The sequence below is a fragment of the Nannobrachium achirus genome, assembly GCF_963921795.1.
Source record: "Nannobrachium achirus genome assembly, chromosome: 22".
Taxonomy (NCBI): Eukaryota; Metazoa; Chordata; class Actinopteri; order Myctophiformes; family Myctophidae; genus Nannobrachium; species Nannobrachium achirus.
Window position 1 is genome coordinate 51,167,048 of NC_137829.1, and position 20,649 is coordinate 51,187,696.

At 44.4% G+C, this 20,649-nt stretch overlaps 1 protein-coding gene across 1 annotated transcript in view; it reads left to right on the forward strand.

The window, feature by feature from the left end:
• Positions 1-20,649, forward strand: part of LOC308307677 (contactin-associated protein-like 5) — a gene marked incomplete at both ends in the record, with an annotated part of 201,373 nt that overhangs the window by 163,822 nt on the left and 16,902 nt on the right. The window contains 2 exons of the mRNA XM_080752943.1: positions 5,274-5,492; positions 15,923-16,162. Coding sequence (XP_080609069.1) covers positions 5,274-5,492; positions 15,923-16,162 — 459 coding nt within the window. The remainder of the gene's footprint in view (positions 1-5,273; positions 5,493-15,922; positions 16,163-20,649) is intronic.

Below are 20,649 nucleotides of genomic sequence, written 5' to 3' on the forward strand. Positions count from 1 at the left end.
TAGTGCAGGTACCAACCAGAAGCAAAATTTTAGTTACAAATGTTCGCTTAAAAAATACATATATATTTGCACACATTTTCACGATTTTTCAAAAATAGCAGATCTACACTCGGTGCTGCGCTGTGAGCTTGTAGATCTGCTATTTTTCAATAGCTAAAGTATAAAATAATTCCAGGCCCCTCCACCTTGGGCCCTAGCAACTCAGTCCCCCCCCCCCCCCCCCCCTTGTGACGCCCCTGACCTTATATGTGTGCTGCTCACGTAAGGGGAGCACACACTGAACGCGGACGGCTGCGCAGCGTCGCATCGCGGTATCAACGCACGTGCAGTGCCGCGCGGTAACCCCAACTGGATGCGGCGCGCTGCCACACAGCACATCCATTTCCCCCGGTGGGGAGAACCATGGGAGAACATGTTCAACGCGCGGCAACGCTGGAAAAATAGAACAGTGGCGTATCGGCGCGGCAGACGAGGCGGCAGACCTGCGATTGCGCGCGTCTGACGGCGCCGGTGTGGGTTAGTTCATTGAAAATAATGGGGCCGTATGTTTTGACGCGCCGCCTCCGTGTCCAGTGTGTGTTCCTTTAAGAGAAGACTCGCAGCTCTCAAAGGAACCAAAGGTTGTGGATGTGCAGCAACACACCAGTGGTGGGGGAAAAGTATACACAATTGTTTTACTCTGAGGTGGTGCCATAGTTTTGTACTTTTACTGTTTTGTATGTGTCTATGGAGTTAACATTACTCTAATATACATAATATAGGTGTGGATTTATGCAATTTTTTCTTCCCTGTGTATTTTTGGTTTCTTCCTGGAAGCTGAAAGCCTCCGAGTCAAAAGGCCCAATTGAAATACACCGCTTTAATGACATCATAAAATCATCACCTCCCCTTTTTACCATTCAGCAACATTGTGGGCGTGGCTAACTTTTTCTTTTTCAAATGTATAAAATGTATAGACATCATTTGAAAATAGCAGATCTACAAGCTCACAATGCATCACATCGTGACGCATTGTGAGCTTGTAGAGTGTTGATTTCCAAATGGCTGAAATGGTTGAAATAGGGTTGAAGTGGTTACTGTGTGTTTTGTAAAAATAATCTAAAGTAAAAAGTACAATATTTGCCTCTGAGATGTAGTGTTGTAGAAGTAAAAGTATTGAAAATTGGAAATACACAGGTAAAGTAAAAAAAAAAAAAAACTCAAAATTGTACTGAGGTACAGTACTTAAGTCCATACTTTACTTTACACCACTGCATTCACCACATACTGTACTGCACTGCACTGCTCGCCAAGAGAGGACTTGCAGCCATCAAAGGAACCAAGGATGTGGATGTGTGCACTCCGTACACACAACACGCACGTGGACGTGCACTAGTCAGGAAAACGCAGGCACAAGCAACAGGATAGAGTCATGTACGCATGTGTGTCTGAACGTGTATGTGTGTGTGTGTGCGTGCGTGCGTGTGTGCGTGCACGTTGAAAGGAGGAAGAAATGCAATATTTTTAGCATGTTTCTGATGGAAATGCTAGCTGTGGTTGACGTTCAATCTCCGTAGAATGGGGCTGTCACTTTGTGAGCTGAATAACGTAATCCTAATGACAACATGAACGCTATGCTATCAGGCTGTCACACCAGGGTCTGAAAAGACCAGGATAATTTCCCCTCCGAGCGTGTAATCAAGTGGAGGATATCTCTGAATCGGAAAGAGAAGGCAATGAAATAAGCAATGATCAACCCCTCCCACCTCCCACCCCCCACCGACGCACGCACGCCAGGGGCGTCACAAGGGGTAGGAAAGTGGGACTGAGTTACCAGGGCCCAAGGTGGTGGAGGGAGGGGCCCTATAGTAACTTTAGCTATTGAAAAATAGCAGATATACAAGCTCACAGCGCGGCACCGAGTGCCGCGCTGCGAGCTTGTAGATCTGCTATTTTTGAAAAGTCGTAAAAAATGTGCGCAAATCTTTGAATATGTATTTTTTAAGCGAACATATGTAACTCAAATTTTGCTTCCGGGGAGGGGTCCCTGGAGCTAAATATTTTGAGATGGGGGTCAAATTCATATCATTTTTGGGGTCCTTCACATGAAAAGGTCTGAGCACCACTGACATAGAAACATAAGTTTCTTGCACACATTTTCAAGATTTTTCAAAAATAGCAGATCTACAAGCTCGCAGCGCGGCACTCGGTGCCGCGCTGTGAGCTTGTATATCTGCTATTTTTCAATAGTTAACATTCTTGGGGGGCCCACAGTGAATCCTTGTACCCAGGGCCCCGAATTTGGTGTGACGCCCCTGCCGCACGCACTTGGAGATTTATTTTCGGATACGTGATTCATGTCACACCATACCACTCTGCCAGCATCCAGGGGAGTTGTAAAATTGGGCATTAGCAAGTGCTTGGTGTGGCGTTCGAGAAAAAAAAAATCAAGCTAAACAGGATTTGCCGCGATCGGAAACTGCAATTTACTCATTTGCGAAAAGCCCTTCTGATGAGTTAAATTTGTGGCTTAATGTGGCGTCTCTGCCTCGTCGTTGCGCACACCAAACCACACAGGAGTGACGTCTGCGTGCGCGTCTTCACACGCTCAGCTATTTCCATTTACATGGGGCTGTATTTTTAGTCACCACAAGAGGTGCGAATAATGCAGGGCGGAAATAGAATACGTTTGTCGTAAACGTTAACAAAATGTGTGTGTGGTGGAGGGTGTTTGTGTAGATGTCTTTCATCAATTATAAAACAACAAAGCGATAAAACAATGTGATGAACGAGAGGATTTCTTTTGCACCTTTTCCCACAAATAGTCCTCTGTGGTGGTGAGCCTCAGGGACGTGCTGGGCCCCTGATTCAGCCCGGGAAAAAGAGTTGTAGAGGCCCTCATTGTGCGTTATAGAGAGAGATCTCTCTCTATGGCGCTGCTGCTAAAGTGGGCCAATTACATGAGTTATATTTCGTCGTTGTCGGGTGGAAACCTTGTATGTCCAAAACCGTTTGTTTTGTATTTATCATTAAAAAAAATAATTATACTAGTGAAAACAGCCGATCTACAAGCACACAACGCCTCGCACTACTGTACCACTACTTTTGTGCGACGGCCTTGTATGATGAAGCAAGGCTTTGCTTTGCGAAAAAAAATTACACATTTGAAACTTGGAGATACAAGGTTTCTGCGCGACAGTGACGATTTACTTTGTTGGCCGCCCAACCCCCAAAATGGAACGAAGGCCGACATTTTTATTTTTTTTCGTAATGGCCGGCCTGGACCGGCCGGGAATGAACCGGCCGTTCGGGAGTTGTCCCGCTTTTCCCAATGGCCAGCACGTCCCTGGTGAGCCTGGCGGGGAGAATAAAAAGAGGCGAGCAGAGCAGAGGTATTTCTTTCTGCTCTTTTCTGGAGGATATTCAGAGCGATAATGTATTAGCCCCTCACCCCTCCACAACCCCCCACAACCCCCCCCCAGGTTCCTGCGGCTGGGGTGGGGGCTGGGGGGGAGTGTGTGTGTGTGTGGGGGGGGTAACGTTGTGAAATATTGACGAGCTGTCAGCCCCAACCCCTCATGAATCCATTCAGGTCATCAAGCCTCTCCCAGCATCGTTGTATCGCATTGCGGCGTCGGGGGAATGATAGAGTACAACATAAAAAAAAGAAAAGAGAAACCCAGTATCGCATTTAACCCTCCAATACCTGGAACGCGCCCGAGTCTTGTTAGATTTTAACCACTTTAACCCTTAAGTTCTGTTCAGATTCACTACACCTTCGTTCTGTTCGGGTCATTTTGACCCGGTGGATATTTGGTTTAAAAAAAACAACACTAATATACATTTTAACTTAACAAATCATCATGATACATTGACTTTGACTCAATACCAAACAATTCATATGATATATTTGGTAAATGTTTGCATTTCTGCTTTGCTATATCACATTAAACACTGAAAGAGCTAGGCGTTTTTACTGATTTAGCTGAAATCCATGTCAAAAAACTACTTCATTTAATACTGGGCAATATTGCTCAATGCTTATAGGAAGGGGGGGAGGGTTCGGAATGGGGCTTCGGAAGGGGGGTGTTAGAAGTGGGGGTGACTGTGTGTCTGTGTTTTGGCATAATACTGTGTATTTCTGTGCTTCCGGGTCAAAATGACCCGAACAGCACTTAAGGTTCAAAAAATATGAGGGGGGTGTAGCATGGGTGTAGTGCAAAAATATTTTTTTTACATGTTCATCTCAGAAGAATCTTTAAGGCCAGTGAGTTTCAGGTGGAAACATTTTTAACTTCTACCTTTTTTTTCCGAATGAAAATGTAAAACGGGTCAAAATGACCCGAACAGCACTTAAGGGTTAAAGGACAACTTTAGTTTTTTACAACAAGGGTTCATATTTTAGATTGTAATTAAAGAATATAAAAGATGATTGTTAAAATTATTTCATTTACTTCTTTCTATTGTTTTAGAGATTCTCATTTCAGTGGTTGGGGGCATGCGTACAAGTGGATAAATATGTCATTTTACACAGAATAAGCCCATTCCCAAGATACAACGCAACCTTTCATGGTTGGATGTGACTTATGGGGGCTAGAAGTGTTACTGTAAATAGCAATAAAGAAACTGCTGGCTTATTGTGTCTAAAAAGACATATTTAGTCACTTGTACGCATGCCCCCATGCGTACGCATGCCCCACATTTTAGCAAGGTAAACGCGATAAAACAATAGAACGAAGCAAATGAAAACATTTTAACACTCACTTTTTCTTTTCTCTAATTACAATCTAAAATATGAAGCCTTGTTGTAAAAAAAACAAAGTTGTCCTTTAACCATTATGTTATGCTTTAACTATTGAGCTTGTAGATCTGCTAATTTTTTTTTAAACGTGAAAATGTGTGCAAATCTTTGAATATCTTTGACCCGATCCTTGACCCGACTTCTAAATCCTTCCTCTGAATCAGTGGTTCTCAAACTTTTTCATGTCAAGGACCCCCAAAATTACAGGTATTTGGCCACAGACTCAAAATATGTTGTTCCAGGGACCACCCAGAAGCAAATATTTGAGTGTTCGCTTTTAAATAGATATATTCAAAGACTTGCAAAAAAAAAGAAAAAAAATCTCGATTTTTCAAAAATAGCGGATCTACAAGCTTGCAGCGCGGCACTCGGTGCCGCGCTGTGAGCTTGTATATCTGCTATTTTTCAACAGTTAAAGCATTCAATAATCCGAGGTCTAAATGGGTTAATCTGACCCGACTGTCTTCTCTTTCTGCCCCCCCCCCCCCCACAGCCCCCTCGGTGGTGACCTTCTCCTTTGACGTGGGCAACGGGCCGGCAGTCCTGGCCGTGCGGTCCCACGTGCCGCTGAACGACAGACAGTGGCACTACGTGAGGGCGGAGCGCAACGTGGTGCTGGCCTCGCTGCAGGTTGACCAGCTGCCTCTGAGGTTCCTGGACGCGCCGCCCGACGGACACCTCCGTCTGAAGCTCAACAGCCAGCTGTTTGTGGGTACGTTGGTCCGTCTGAAGCTCAACAGCCAGCTGTTTGTGGGTACGTTGGTCCGTCTGAAGCTCAACAGCCAGCTGTTTGTGGGTACGTTGGTCCCTGTACTGACCTCTGGGCAGGGGCGTCACAGGGGGGGGGGGGGGATAAATAGCAGATATACAAGCTCGCAGCGCGGCACCGAGTGCCGCGGTGTAGTTCTTGGCTCTAGCCGGGGAGCCACAGGCCCAAAAGCTCAAAGAATAGGATGTTACCTGTGATGTCATGACATACTTTTAATTTTAGTTTTTTCTATTAATTTGGTCATCAAGGTCCACAGAATGAGAGGCCTGCTCTGCCGGAAATCCTGCGAAAAAAAGTTATGGCCATTTGTATATTCACTCCATCGACTTCAATATAAAGGAAAGAAACACACCAAAAAAAATATGCTTTAAGTAGCATGTGAGGGGTCAAACTAGGGATTCTTGATGATTCTGAATCCATTGCAAGCATTTGTTTTGCATGAAAAACATTCCTTGGGCTAGAAAACGGACCAAAATAACGGTGAAAAGTGATGACTCATCACTTTTCACAGGTGTGAGAGGCTGAAATCTAGCCCAAGGAATGTTTTTCATGCAAAACAAATGCTTGCAATGGATTCAGAATCATGAAGAACCCTTAGTTTGACCCCTCACATGCTACTTTTTTTGGTGTGTTTTTTTCCAGTATAGTGAAGTCAATGGGAAACTTTTTTTCGCAGGATTTCCGGCAGAGCAGGCCTCTCATTCTGTGTACCTTATTGACCAAATTGATAGGACAAACAAAAATTTGGAGTATGTCATGACATCACAGGTCCTCTCTCATTTTGGCCCAGTGGCTCCCCGGCTACTCCAGACTCCAGTCCAGAAAGCAGTTAGCTGACAGCAGATTGATGTTGAGTCACAGTCAGAATAACTTTTAGTTGTACGTGCTTCTTACTCCAATGAGTACATTTTATGACTAATCTCAAGGTACAGTAGGCTAAACATGTTTGCTCTAAACAAAAGATAAATCTCTCACTGTCTTTTCCCTCACAAACTACATCTGACTGTTGCATTTTCCCCCCGTAGCTCCTCCTCCTGGTCAAAAAAGTACAAATATGTTCCTTAAGTGGCAAACAATGGTTTTGTACCTTTTAAAATTCAATAAAGGTCCACAGTTGTCACCATAAGGGCCATTTAAGTACCCTCTACCAATCACAGGGTACTTTTATGACAAATGTACCCTTTAGGGTACAGAAACGTACCCTTATTTCTCTGTGTGTAGTGATGACCCCTGACACACTCAGAAAAAGGTTTTAATTAAGCAACACAAAGCAGGTTGGTCAGTTTAGCTGTATTTATCAAGTGCAGTGATTATTATTATTTATTTATTTTTTTTCATTGAAGGACCCGCCAGTTTGATACAATTATTTGAATCTCTTGACCCCAATCTACACTGTGGAATCCTCAGTGTTTATTTAACTCTGACAGTGTACAAATGGAGCCATGCACGGGTCCATTGGGTTCCATTTACACCGTCAGAGTGTACAAATGGTCCGTTCAAGCAGGGACGTGCTGGGCCCCTGATTCAGCCCGGGAAAAAGAGTTGGAGAGGCCCTCATTGCGCGCTATAGAGAGAGATTTCTCTCTATAGCGCTGCTGCTACTCAAAGATTTGTGACAAAGTGACAAGCCAGTGGGCCAATTACATGAGTTATATTTCGTCATTGTCGGGTGGAAACCTTGTATGTCTGTATGTTTGTATTTATCATTTTAAAAATGATTTAAACTAGTGAAAACAGCCGATCGTTTTCACTATTTTTGTGCGACGGCCTTGTATGATGAAGCACAGCTTTGCTTTGCGAAAAAAATTACAAATTTGAAACTTGGAGATACAAGGTTTCTGCCCGACAGTGACGATTTACTTTGTTGGCCGCCCAGCCCCCAAAATGGAACAAAGGCTGACGTTTTATTTTTATTTTTTTTCCTAATGGCCGGCCTGGACCGGCCGGGAATGAACCGCCCATTCTGGAGTTGTCCCGCTTTTCCCAATGGCCAGCACGTCCCTGCGTTCAAGTACGTTTCGCACATGCCTGAATTTAATCTCCATGCATTTACACATCCTAACTAAGTAAGAGCAGATCGGGTGCCATTTTCTACCCATGGGAGCAGTTAGGAGTTACGGGTCTTTCTACCCATGGGAGCAGTTAGGAGTTAAGGGTCTTGCTCACTTGACACTTAGACTGGAGGGTGGAGGGGTGAGCCAAGGGTGGAACTCTGACCTTTCTATTCCCAGACGGCCTGGTCTGTCTCTCTACCCACTCAGCTGCCCCCGCCATTGACGACCTACGGTCATAGGTGTCGTATAATAACCGCATACAGTCCGCATACAGTCCACTTAAAAATCACAAAAGCGCCAGCGACCCTCCCATCTGACCCCTTAAGCAGCCGATTGGGTGCCAAGTGGTCAGATGGGTGGGCCACGTGCATTCTCAGTTTATTTTAATGATCGGCCAATCGATTGTGTTAAAGGGAAACTAGGTATAACTTTAAGACTATTTTTTTATATACATTTATAAAAAAAAAATAGCAGTCATTTCCCTTTTTCAGTAGGGCTGCGAATCTTTGGGTATCCCACGATTCGGTTCAGAATCGTTTCTTGGAGTCACGATTCACAATTTTTTTTTCGATTCTTTCAGATCCAAACGATTCGAATTCAGAAACGATTATTTTCCGATTTAAAAACGATTCTCGATTCAAAACGATTCTTTATTCAATTCATATATCAGGATCTACTCCAGTCTGCTGGCATGAAAGCAGAGTACATTTACGTATCTTTTGTAATTGTAAAGGTGTTATCAACTTATTGCAATAATGTAAACACACAAAGGTAAATCCAAGACAACATGTCTGATTTGCACACATTCTTTTAACTTGTACAAACACAACATAATATCTAATAAATTATTGCAATAAAAAATATAATAAAAAAATCATAAAATAAAAATCATAAATATCTAATTAAAAAAATGATTTTTGGAAAATGAGAATCGATTCTGAATCTTACCATGTTAGAGGGGATTCGAATTTGAATCGATTTTTTCCTGCACCCCTTATTCTGCCCTCCCTAGGTAAACTGACAGGCTAGTTTGGCAGATAGCGAACAGTCTTCCCAATGAGCACAAACGGTTTGTAGTTAAGGCTGTTTAATGCCACTGGAAAAGTTGTAAAACTGCAATACAGAAAATACAGAAAAAATATGCATTCTGTATTAATATTGTGAAAAACAAATAGAACATATGCAATAGACATGAAAAGACAATAATCAAACTGCTGTCACACTGTACTGGACTTAAATGACAAGTAGCTGTAGGCTAGCAAGCAGTGATTAGCTTAATTTAGTTTCAGCCAGCTTCAAACATTAACATCAAATTTAGCTTCATGTAGTTTCAATATTATTGGATAAACATCACAAAATAGACTAAAGGAAGGCATAACTTCAAGAAAACCAACAGAATGTGCTTACAGTCATATATTTTCCAAGGCTTGTCAAAAGAGTAGCTTCTGGCATAGCTCTCTGCTCTGCTGTCTTGTACACACTGAACACATACTGGGAAACTACAGCAAGCTCAAAGGGTCAAAATACACCACATGGTGCAAACAAAAACGATCTTCAAAACCACCACTAGGTGGCAATAATGCACACCAATAGTGGGCAGAACACTCCTCGCCTGGTATAATACTTTATACCACTAATTACATAGTCTCTTTGTTGGGGAGTAGCACTACTTCTGAGACAGGCCTTTTCGGGGTGCCTTGTTGCATGACTCTCCAGAACATATAGGTCAGGCCAGGTTTCCATTGTTTGTCATGGAGGTCCTTGGGATCCAACTCTCTAGGGAGTTTAGTCACAGACACTTATCCACCTTTGCGGGGATTTCCAAACTCTTCTCTGTAAACGTCCTGCTTGTGTTCTTTGACCTTGCAGCTGTCACTCCCTGTAGCTTTGATTCTGTTAGCCGACTTGACTCGCTGAATGAGTTTGTCTACAGCCTGTGGAGGAAAGGGTAAGGGGTCTACACAGCTACTTGACATGTCCATGTAGACTTCATCTTCAACAGCTGAGGCTGGCTTAACATCGTGCTGTGTTCTTTGAAATACTCTGCTGGCAAAGTCATCCTTAGGGGTCTGATGACCATGGTAAGGTTTTGAGATGTCAAACTTCTCTTGGACTTGGAGGTCTTCATTCTGAACATTGGTTCTATAAACACTAATATTGGTTGGTTTATGGGCCCGTCCTAAGCACAAATCGCCAATGATGACCCATCCGAGGTCAAGGCGCTGTGCATAGGGTGCGTCGTGGGGTCCGTTATACCGCTCCCGAACTTTATGCACACGCAGGATGTCTCTGCCGAGGAGAAGCATGATGGGAGCATCTGGGTCAACTTCTGGGATTTTGCCCACCACTGGCTTCAGATGGTGGTAGTAGCGAGCTATGTCAGGAGAAGGGATCTCCGACCTGTCATCGGGCATCACATTGCATTCGATGAGCGTTGGAAGGGGAAGTTGCATTTTGCCATCTATTGACTCTATGATAAAGTTGCTGGCTCGTCGCCCTGTTGTCTCTGTGACTCCTGAACATGTCTTCAGGGTATATGGTTCTGCACCTGCCTTGCTGCCGAAGAGGTTAAAGAAGTCTGATTTCGCTAGAGAGCGATTGCTTTGTTCGTCAAGAACAGCATAGATCTTGGTAGCCTTCTCTTTATGGCCAGCAGGGTAGACTCGGACCAGACATATTTTTGAACATGATCTGGTGTTAGTTGCATCCCCACACACTTCAGTGCACTTTGATGTTACTGCTGGGTTGTCATCCCTTTGCTGCTCCCCGCCGTAATCGCTGTTGGTGTCAACCCTCTCAGCTTCCCATCGGGGTGGCCCTGGATGTAGTGCAGAGGGATGTCTATCGCTGTTACACTCCTTACACTGTACTTCCGTGTCACAATCCTTGGCAATATGGCGAGTGGAAGCACAGCATCGGTAACAGATACGCATGTCCTTGAGATAAGTCTTTCTCTCTTCTAAAGACTTGCTCCGGAAACCGCGGCATTTCCCCAGAGGATGGGGCATACTGTGTAAGGGACACTGCTTGTCTATGTCCTCTAACTTCTCTGATGAGGAGCTTTGACTGGTTTCAGATTCAGATTCTGAAGAGACATCAGTCTTCCTTACAGATACTGGCGTTCTGTGTCCACCTCCACTGGTGACACAGGCGAAACTTGGATCGTTGCGAGTTTGGGCTTCATCGTATACGAACTTCACAAAGAAGGAAAATGGCGGAAATGAGACTTGATGCTCTTTCTTGAACCTCGACCCTGCGGTTACCCATCTCTCCTGAAGATAGACTGGGAGCTTTGATAAGATGGGATTGACCCCATGTGCTGTGTCAAGATGTGATAGGCCGGTTAGGTATCCATTCGTTTTTGCTGCCTCCAGCTCTAATAAAAGGTCTCCAAGTTCTCTTAGTTTTTGGTTGTCTTTGGCCGAGAGCCACGGGAAGTCTTCAATTCTTTTCAGAAATGCATGCTCTATAACCTCAGGGGCCCCAAAGCAATCTTCCAGTCTTTGCCACACCATGTTGAGGCCTGCTGTTGCGTTATGGACGTAGGCTGCTCTTAATCTCTTGGCTTGTTCAGCTGACTCAGGTCCCAGCCACTTGGCGAGTAAGTCCAGCTCTTCTTGAGGTGTCAGGTTCAAGTCTCTGGTTGAGCTGAGAAAGGAAGTCTTCCAGGCCCAATAATTTTCTGGGCGGTCATCATATTTCAGTAGACCAGAGCTGACCATTTCTCGTCTCATTAAGTACTTGGCTAAATCAGATGTGCCAGATGTGCCAGGAGGATTATAAGTAGGAGAGGTTGTGGAGTAATGAGGCTGGAGAGGACGAAATTCCTCTCTACTTGTGTATCTGGTGTCACGTGACCCTTCTCTCAAACTCCTGTACTCTTGCTTGGGGCTTACAGCACAAGTGTGTTGTGTTGATATATTTCCTGTAGCCTGAGTCTGTGTACGGGATTGAACAGGTAAGTCTTTGTACTCTACCTTACTGCATTCACCAGACTCTGCAGAGCAACTTCTTTCTTCATCGTCGTCCATATCTCGCTGGCACCTTGATGGAGAGACAGGCTCTGATTTGGCTGTGTGGGGGAGTGGGAGTTTACCATGGTTCATCTCTGCATGTTTCTGCACATACTCTATGGTGCGCTGCATAGGGCTGAGTGACATCATGTTAGTCTCTAGCTGATAATGTTGAAGTTCTTCATTTTCCTCTTGGTCGTATGCCTCCAAAACCTGAGCTTCAGCCAGTGCTGCAGCAGCTGCTTTTTCTGACTGGAGCACTTGTAAGTCTGCTTGTAGCTCAGCTTTCTTCTTAACTTGATCAGCTTTGTTTTTTGTCTTGTTCATATTCTATTTCTGCTTGCTGTTTTAACAGATTTGCCTCCTTTTGGGCATAAGTAAATTGGACCCGTGCGGCCTCTGCTTTGGCCCGTGCTTTGGCAGCACGACTGCTGGATGTAGAGGTCCGGCTTGACTTTGTAGAACCAGAGCATTGAGACCTGACTGCCAAAGTTTCATCTATTGGTTTAGAAGCATCCATGTTAAAACTTGCTTGTAGGGTTGCTGTAGAGCCAGTGCTGTTGATCCTCTCTTTACTGGACAGTCCGTTGTGAAGTATGACTTTTTACTATTCTGCCCTCCCTAAACTGACAGGCTAGTTTGGCAGATAGCGAACAGTCTTCCCAATGAGCACAAACGGTTTGTAGTTAAGGCTGTTTAATGCCACTGGAAAAGTTGTAAAACTGCAATACAGAAAATACAGAAAAAATATGCATTCTGTATTAATATTGTGAAAAACAAATAGAACATATGCAATAGACATGAAAAGACAATAATCAAACTGCTGTCACACTGTACTGGACTTAAATGACAAGTAGCTGTAGGCTAGCAAGCAGTGATTAGCTTAATTTAGTTTCAGCCAGCTTCAAACATTAACATCAAATTTAGCTTCATGTAGTTTCAATATTATTGGATAAACATCACAAAATAGACTAAAGGAAGGCATAACTTCAAGAAAACCAACAGAATGTGCTTACAGTCATATATTTTCCAAGGCTTGTCAAAAGAGTAGCTTCTGGCATAGCTCTCTGCTCTGCTGTCTTGTACACACTGAACACATACTGGGAAACTACAGCAAGCTCAAAGGGTCAAAATACACCACATGGTGCAAACAAAAACGATCTTCAAAACCACCACTAGGTGGCAATAATTCACACCAATAGTGGGCAGAACACCCCTATTTTATTGTGCTGGGGTGTTTCCTTGCAGAAAGACACATCCCCCCGGCTGTATTCTGGTTCTGTTCCACTGTTTGTGTCGACAACCATCCCTTGGAGGGACGTTTTTGTCAGGGGGAGCTCAGCCAGAGCTCTTTGAACTTCAAAGGGGTTTTGCACTGAGGCGCACAACCCCCTGTGGTTAATTGGGCCATAAAAGTGTCAAGTGCTCGTTAGCGATCTCTCTTATCAATGAAAGCATCAAAGACAACTACCTGTTTGATGCCTGTCACAGAGGGGAGGGGGAGGGGGGGATGTGTTTGTATACACACAGACTTCCCAAGTTCCCCTTTAAGCCATTTAGACCGGATACGCATTATTGCATATTATTATTTTATTCAAAACAACAATGGCTGCCCTCGATGCAACAAGTGTAACAGTTAACGCTGAAACGATAAAACGAGCAATAAGTGAAGTTATTCCAGAGTTGGAATCAATTACAACAATTAAAAAGGAACAGTTCGTTGGCCGAAAAGACGTGTTTGTTTGCCGTTCTTCCGACTGGCTGAGATATGTTTTGCTACGCTGATTGGTTAGAGGAGTCTGTCTGTCAAGGTTGATTCAACATTGATGTCAACATTGATTCAAGCAATGTTACACCTATTAAGAGTGAGTTAAGAGCTACAATCTATTTTTGTTTTTTCGCTGGGGAATGTAAACAGACCCGCACCGCATGACGTAACGTCCGTTAAACACAGACTTCCGCTAGAAATCTTGGAACACACCGGAAGGCATATTGTCTACAGGGTGGGAAGGAATGAGTGAGTGAACGCAGTATGACGTCAGGCCCCGCCAGGCTAGGGAGCAACAGCAGTGGCAAGTGGCAACACAGAAATGTCTGAGCAGGAATTAATTGGCATCACAAGTTCACAACTAAATTGAGAGGAGGAGAAAAAAAGGGGCTAAAAATAAATACATTGTTTACTCTAAGTTAGATTTTACTTGACACAACTGAGTCACTGTTACTGCATACTAACGTGGGGGAGGAATAGAATAATTTGCTTCAAAAGTTTCTCCCACCGCAATTAAGAGTTCTAACTTTAGAAATAGTAGAAAATAGGCTATGATCTGTTAACTCTCAAATACCTGGAACGCACCCGAGTCGCGTTAGATTTTAACCCCTTTAACCGTTATTTTATGCTTTAACTATTGAAAAACAGCAGATATACAAGCTCACAGCGCGGCACCGAGTGCCGCGCTGCGAGCTTGTAAAGAAATCTTGAAAATGTGTGCAAGTCTTTGAATATATTTGACCCGATCTTTGACCCGACTTCTAAATCCTTCCTCTAAATCAGTGGTTCTCAAACTTTTTCATGTCATGGACCCCCAGAAGCAAATATCTGAGTTATAAATGTTCGCTTTTAAATACATATATTCAAAGACTTGCAAAAGAAAATCTTGATTTTTCAAAAATAGCAGATCTACAAGCTCGCAGCGCGGCACTCGGTGCCGCGCTGTGAGCTTGTAGATCTACTATTTTTCACTGGTTAAAGCATTCAATAATCCTAGGCCTAAATGGGTTAAACTTTACTGAATGCATGCATTGCTGCATGAGGGTCCACTCATAAGACCATAAAAGTTAGTAGATATTTTCCAACCATTATTTGCATATTTACTTTTAATGAGGCCTTGTTCACCCAGGCGCTTCCGGAGTTGCAATTAGACACTCGCTCGCTGGATTTAAATGAAGTCGAGTCAAGCCTGTCAAGTGAAATATAATTATTATAAAGCAGTTCTAGTTGTGTGGAGGCATAACGGAACGGGCTCTGTGGGTGACTAATGGCCGTCGCTCTCTCCCCCCGTTGGGGTGGCGTTGGGATGAGGGAGGAAACGGATCCGACATGTAGGAACCAGTTTTCTGGAAACTTTTTTATCACGCTGTCAGAGCTGGCATGTGGACTGCTCGTCTGTTACACAGTTACGATACTGGTGGTTCTCAAAAGTTTTAATTTCAAGGACCACCATAACTCTGAGAGTTAGAGTTGTGTGAGCTGTAAGGGTCCATTTGGAACAGTGGTGTAAAGTAACTACTTATATAGGTATTTACTCAAGTACTGTACTACTACATTTTTTAGGTATTTGTATTTCCAAATTTCCAATACTTTTACTCCACGGACAGCATCCAGGCAGAGTGGCTTCCTGAGCTGAATCAGAACTCTGACCATCTCTCTTTCTCTCTCTGTCTCTCTATCTCTCTCTCTGTCTCTCTCTCTCTCTCTCTCTCTCTCTCTCTCTCTCTCTCTCTCTCTCTCTCTCTCTCTCTCTCTCTCTCTTTCTCTGTCTGTTGTTGTTTGTTACACACGGAGTGACACGGACCGTGTGTAAATTCCTCCCGTTTTCACCTCCCGGAGTCAAAGCCATCCGTGGCTAACCCTTCCTCATCACACGCCAAAAGTGGCCTATCTACAAGCCCACAGCAGCTCGCATCCGCGTCTCCACGCCGCGTTGTGAGCTTGCAGATCGGCCACCTTCCAGAGAACGCTGAAACTTGCAGGATAGATGAGCACTGTGCAGCGACGCAACCGCGGTTTTCCCGGTGAACCTGAGCGCAACGGTGGGACGCGGGAGTGTGGGGAACACACACCACTGACTATTGCAGATGATGGAGAGGTTATATAGCTTTATGTATTGAGGCACTCTTGCCAATTTCGTAAGAGACTCGTCGCCAATTGTAAGATATTTGAAAGTTATTTGGGGCCATGATGATGATTGATAATCCCTTCTTCCCACTACTAGACAGCGACCGAGTCACAGCAGTCAGACCTCAGACGTGCAGTGCTCAGGTTCGGTCTAAAAAAAATCAGCCCGATCAACTCATGCGACGTCGCTAATTCGAATGACACCCACAAATGGAAACATGCTAAATTCGCTTTGTCTTAAGTTTATGGAAACATGGCTATTGTCTCTCTCTCTGTCTCTGTCTCTCTCTCTCTCTCTCTCTGTGTCTCTATGTCTCTCTCTCTCTCTCTCTCTCTCTCTCTGTGTCTCTATGTCTCTCTCTCTCTCTCTCTCTCTCTCTCTCTCTCTGTGTCTCTATGTCTCTCTCCCAGGGGGGACGGCGTCCAGACAGAGGGGGTTCCTGGGCTGCATCAGAACGCTGACCATCGGTGGCGTGACCTTTAACCTGGAGGAGCGGGCCAAGCTGACCCCCGGGGTGAGCTCTGGCTGCCCGGGTCACTGCAGCGGCTCCAGCCTGCTGTGCTCCAACAGAGGGAGGTGCATGGAGAAGAACCAAGGCTACGTCTGTGACTGCTCCCAGTCGGCCTACGGAGGACCGCACTGTAAAGAAGGTACGTCTGTGACTGCTCCCAGTCGGCCTACGGAGGACCGCACTGTAAAGAAGGTACGTCTGTGACTGCTCCCAGTCGGCCTACGGAGGACTGCACTGTAAAGAAGGTGACCCACTGGCAGACTGAAAACAGCAGATCTACAAGCTCACGCTGTGATGCGTTGTTTGTTTGTAGATTTGCTGTTTTGAGCGGTGCTAACAGCCAGGGACGTGCTGGGCCCCTGATTCAGCCCGGGAAAAAGAGTTGTAGAGGCCCTCATTGCGCGCTATAGAGAGAGAGATCTCTCTCTATAGCGCTGCTGCTACTCAAAGATTTGCCATTTCAGATCATGACTAGTGACAAGCCAGTGGGCCAATTACATGAGTTATATTTCGTCGTTGTTGGGTGGAAACCTTGTATGTCCAAAACCGTTTGTTTTGTGTTTATCATTTAAAAAATTAATTAAACTAGTGAAAACAGCAGATCTACAAGCACACAACGCCTGTTTTCACTACTTTTGTGCGACGGCCTTGTATGATGAAGCAGGGCTTTGCTTTGCAAAAAAAATTGAAACGTGGAGATACAAGGTTTCTGCCCGACAGTGAGATTTACTTTGTTGGCCGCCCAGCCCCTAAAATGGAACGAAGGCCGACATTTTATTTTTATTTTTTTCCTAATGGCCGGCCTGGACCGGCCGGGAATGAACCGGCCGTTCGGGAGTTGTCCGGCTTTTCCCAATGGCCAGCACGTCCCTGCTAACAGCTCCTATGTCTGGCTTTGTGTGTATGAGTGCCTGTATGAGCACGGTATGTCTGTATGAGCAGGGTATGTCTGTATGAGCACGGTATGTCTGTATGAGCACGGAACATGTGTGGAGATAACTACCGTCATGGACGTATGAGTGTCCGTATGTATGACGGATACAACCGGAAATTACGTCATCCCCCAAAAAATGCCTCTCCGTCCGGCTCAATGTTATCAGATTTTGACAATAAGGTAAGAACACAGAAAAACCTTGGCCCGAGGCGGGTGAGTGAATGAATGAACACCTGGCAGTGATTGTCCTCATACGGGGACCCTCATATAAAGGAGCTGGGTGATGCTGGGTTGCAAAATCACAAATTGCATTTTCGTTTCAATTGCTGTGTGGATTATATATATATATATATATATATATATATATATATATATATTTTTTTTTTTTTTTTTTTTTTTAATTAAATACAAATACTGAACATAGCACAAAAGTGTACTTAAGTCTTTTACTGCTTCGGATGTTCCGTTTTGACCCAAGCACACTGCCAATACGGCCCGTTCTTTTTACCTTGTCTGATGACTGTAAGCTGATGAGGGGTCGCGCCGCCGTGCACAGTAAAAACATCTCCCGTAATGCTGCTCTCAGAAATCCACCGCCCGTAAGCAATAATGGAGTCGAAAAATCACTTCCTGGCTGTTTTCTGTGGATCTGATCTAGAAAATGCATGTCTATGCTCTGAATGGACAGCAAGCGGAGCGGCCCAATTCACATTAATTCTTGCATAAGGCTGCCCTCTGGTGCCAGCACGGCTAAAGTACACATATGAGCGTCCATTGTAAAATGAATTAGTTTGGAAATAATCAATAGATAATTTTCTATAGCATCGCAAAGGTAAGCTGCTTTTTGCTGGCACCAGCCCCAATAAATACATGATAAATCTGGCAGTAGAATTGTTAAGAACAGTACTAGTAAATGTACTTTGTTTTTCACTGTCCACCACTGGGGGTGAAGTGTGGATTTGTATTCAGAGTGCGTCCAGGCCCCTCTGTGTGTGCTGGTCTGGTAGCCAGTAATCAACTGGCTGATTGCTTAGATGTAATATCACTGGAGTTGCCGTGATAAGCAAGACATGATGGTGTGATTGGCTCTTGATTTGACTCCAAAGTTTGACCTGAAGCTGACATCTTCTTCGCTGCGGGTAAAAGGGTCATTTTAGACCACTGCGATTGTTCTCCGCAACGTTCCAAAGCTGGGGTCTTCCACGTTTTTCAAGCCAAAGACACCATAGCAGAGGGAGAGTAGAGAGAGATTCTGGTTTGTTGACTTCTCTTTTCTACTGATTTTCAGTAGCCACAACTAATGTTCCCCTCAGATATACAGGGATGCTAAGTTCCAGTCACACACAGATTTGGCAGCACTCCTGTAGTAACTCTGAGGAACCCCTAGGGGTCCCAGACCCCCTGTTGAAGACCCCTGTTCTGTTCTAAAGCTTAAATGTATGAGCCGTCATCCGACATTGTCGCAGATCTGCAAGCTGACAGCGTGTCACATCTGCCTGTGTGCTATTTTCGGCAACGCGATGCCGTCATATGACGTATATGTATAAAAAAGCGTAAAAGTTATAACTGTTCATCTCGTCGACAAGCAAATCCTCAAGCTCTTGTGAGCGTGTAGATCAGCTAGCCTATGTATTTATTTTTTTATTTTTTTTACAGCAAAGTAGAATACAGGACTTCTTGGCTAATCAGAGTAATCGATTTAGTTGATGTAAGAAAAATGTATTAGAACTTTTCGGTGTCAATTCAAAAAATAAACGTGCTTCACAAGTATGTAATTAATCTACATGAGCAAGATTAGTTCGGTTATTGATTCTACATGTCTGTATTTTGGGTTAAAGTTCACCCCCAAAATGTTTTTTCCCCCCTCCTATCAATTACTCACCTGACCTCATGGATTCTTTTTGTTTTGTCACATTCCTCTTTGTGTCTCCATAGGGAACAAAGCAGGCTCTTTGTGTCTCCATAGGGAACAAAGCAGGCTCTTTGTGTCTCCATAGGGAACAAAGCAGGCTCTTTGTGTCTCCATAGGGAACAAAGCAGGCTCTGTGTGTCTCCATAGGGAACAAAGCAGGCTCTTTGTGTCTCCATAGGGAACAAAGCAGGCTCTTTGTGTCTCCATAGGGAACAAAGCAAGCTCTTTGTGTCTCCATAGGGATCAAAGCAGGCTCTTTGTGTCTCCATAGGGATCAAAGCAGGCTCTTTGTGTCTCTATAGGGAACAAAGCAGGCTCTTTGTGTCTCCATAGGGATCAAAGCAGGCTCTTTGTGTCTCCATAGGGAACAAAGCAGGCTCTTTGTGTCTCCATAGGGAACAAAGCAGGCTCTTTGTGTCTCCATAGGGAACAAAGCAGGCTCTTTGTGTCTCCATAGGGATCAAAGCAGGCTCTTTGTGTCTCCATAGGGAACAAAGCAGGCTCTTTGTGTCTCCATAGGGATCAAAGCAGGCTCTTTGTGTCTCCATAGGGAACAAAGCAGGCTCTTTGTGTCTCCATAGGGATCAAAGCAGGCTCTTTGTGTCTCCATAGGGAACAAAGCAGGCTCTTTGTGTCTCTATAGGGAACTACTGCTCGTCATCAAACGATTGACTAAGGAATGTGACAAAAAACAAAAAACTAAAATCCATGAATTCAAGTATGCATGGGGTGAGTAATCGATAGGAAAAAAGTATTTTTTTCCTTTAACCACACTTAAACCCCAGCATCGTTATTGTGGGGAGAGTTTTGGCTGAAAACAGCCGATCGATCAGCTATTTCCAGCGAAAGCTTTCTTCACAATAACTGAAAACAGAAAACCCACTATAGAGCCCTGAGGTACTCCGGTCAACCATATGGGGTTTAAGTGGTTTAATGAAATTACATTGCCCAGCCTGATGTCGAAGTCCTCCAGCCTCGAACCGTTCTGCACCACTGCTGCAGGGCGCCGCAAAATAATCAAGCAAGCATATAAACTATAATCGGCTCATTTTCTATTAATTCATTCACGTTAGATGCTGTTTAGGCTTTAATATAATGTGAGCGATGCAATTTGAATGTCGGGTTTCCGCGTAACCGCACATTTGTTTATACTGTATTTTCATGTCATAGGTAGCCTAGTGCAGGATATTTGTCAACAGAAGGAGAAAATAAATACAAAAATATAGTATGGTCTCACCACCACAAACAAGTTTTACGTTGCATTCTTAGCACTGGATTGAATCTCACGCACGCACGCACGCACGCACACACGCACAGAGAGAGAGAACAGGCATGTTGCATGATGAAGGGGATCATGCGTGTGACGCGCAGGTTGCCTCATCTCTCAGCGATGAAAGGCCTGATGTTAAGAACAGTGATACTCAGAAATAAGAGAGAGTGGAGTTGATGTTTGATGCCAGGAGGTGATCAAAGTGGGAGAGAGCGGGGCCAGATGACAGATTGCGGTTGCTCGCCGCTCCGCCGTCTCTCTCGTCTCTCTCGTCTCTCTCGTCTCTCTCTCGTCTCTCTCGTCTCTCTCTCGTCTCTCTCTCGTCTCGTCTGCCCAAGGAGGATCAAGCTTTCACTTTCAGAATCATCCAGGGCTCCATTATCACGGTAGAATGCCTACCAGATATGTCACCACTCCCTCTGAAGTACAATAGACTCTCCCCTTTGATCCAATTGTCTCTGCACTGCTCGTCGCACAAAATGATTAAGGTCTCTCTCTCTCTCTCTCTCT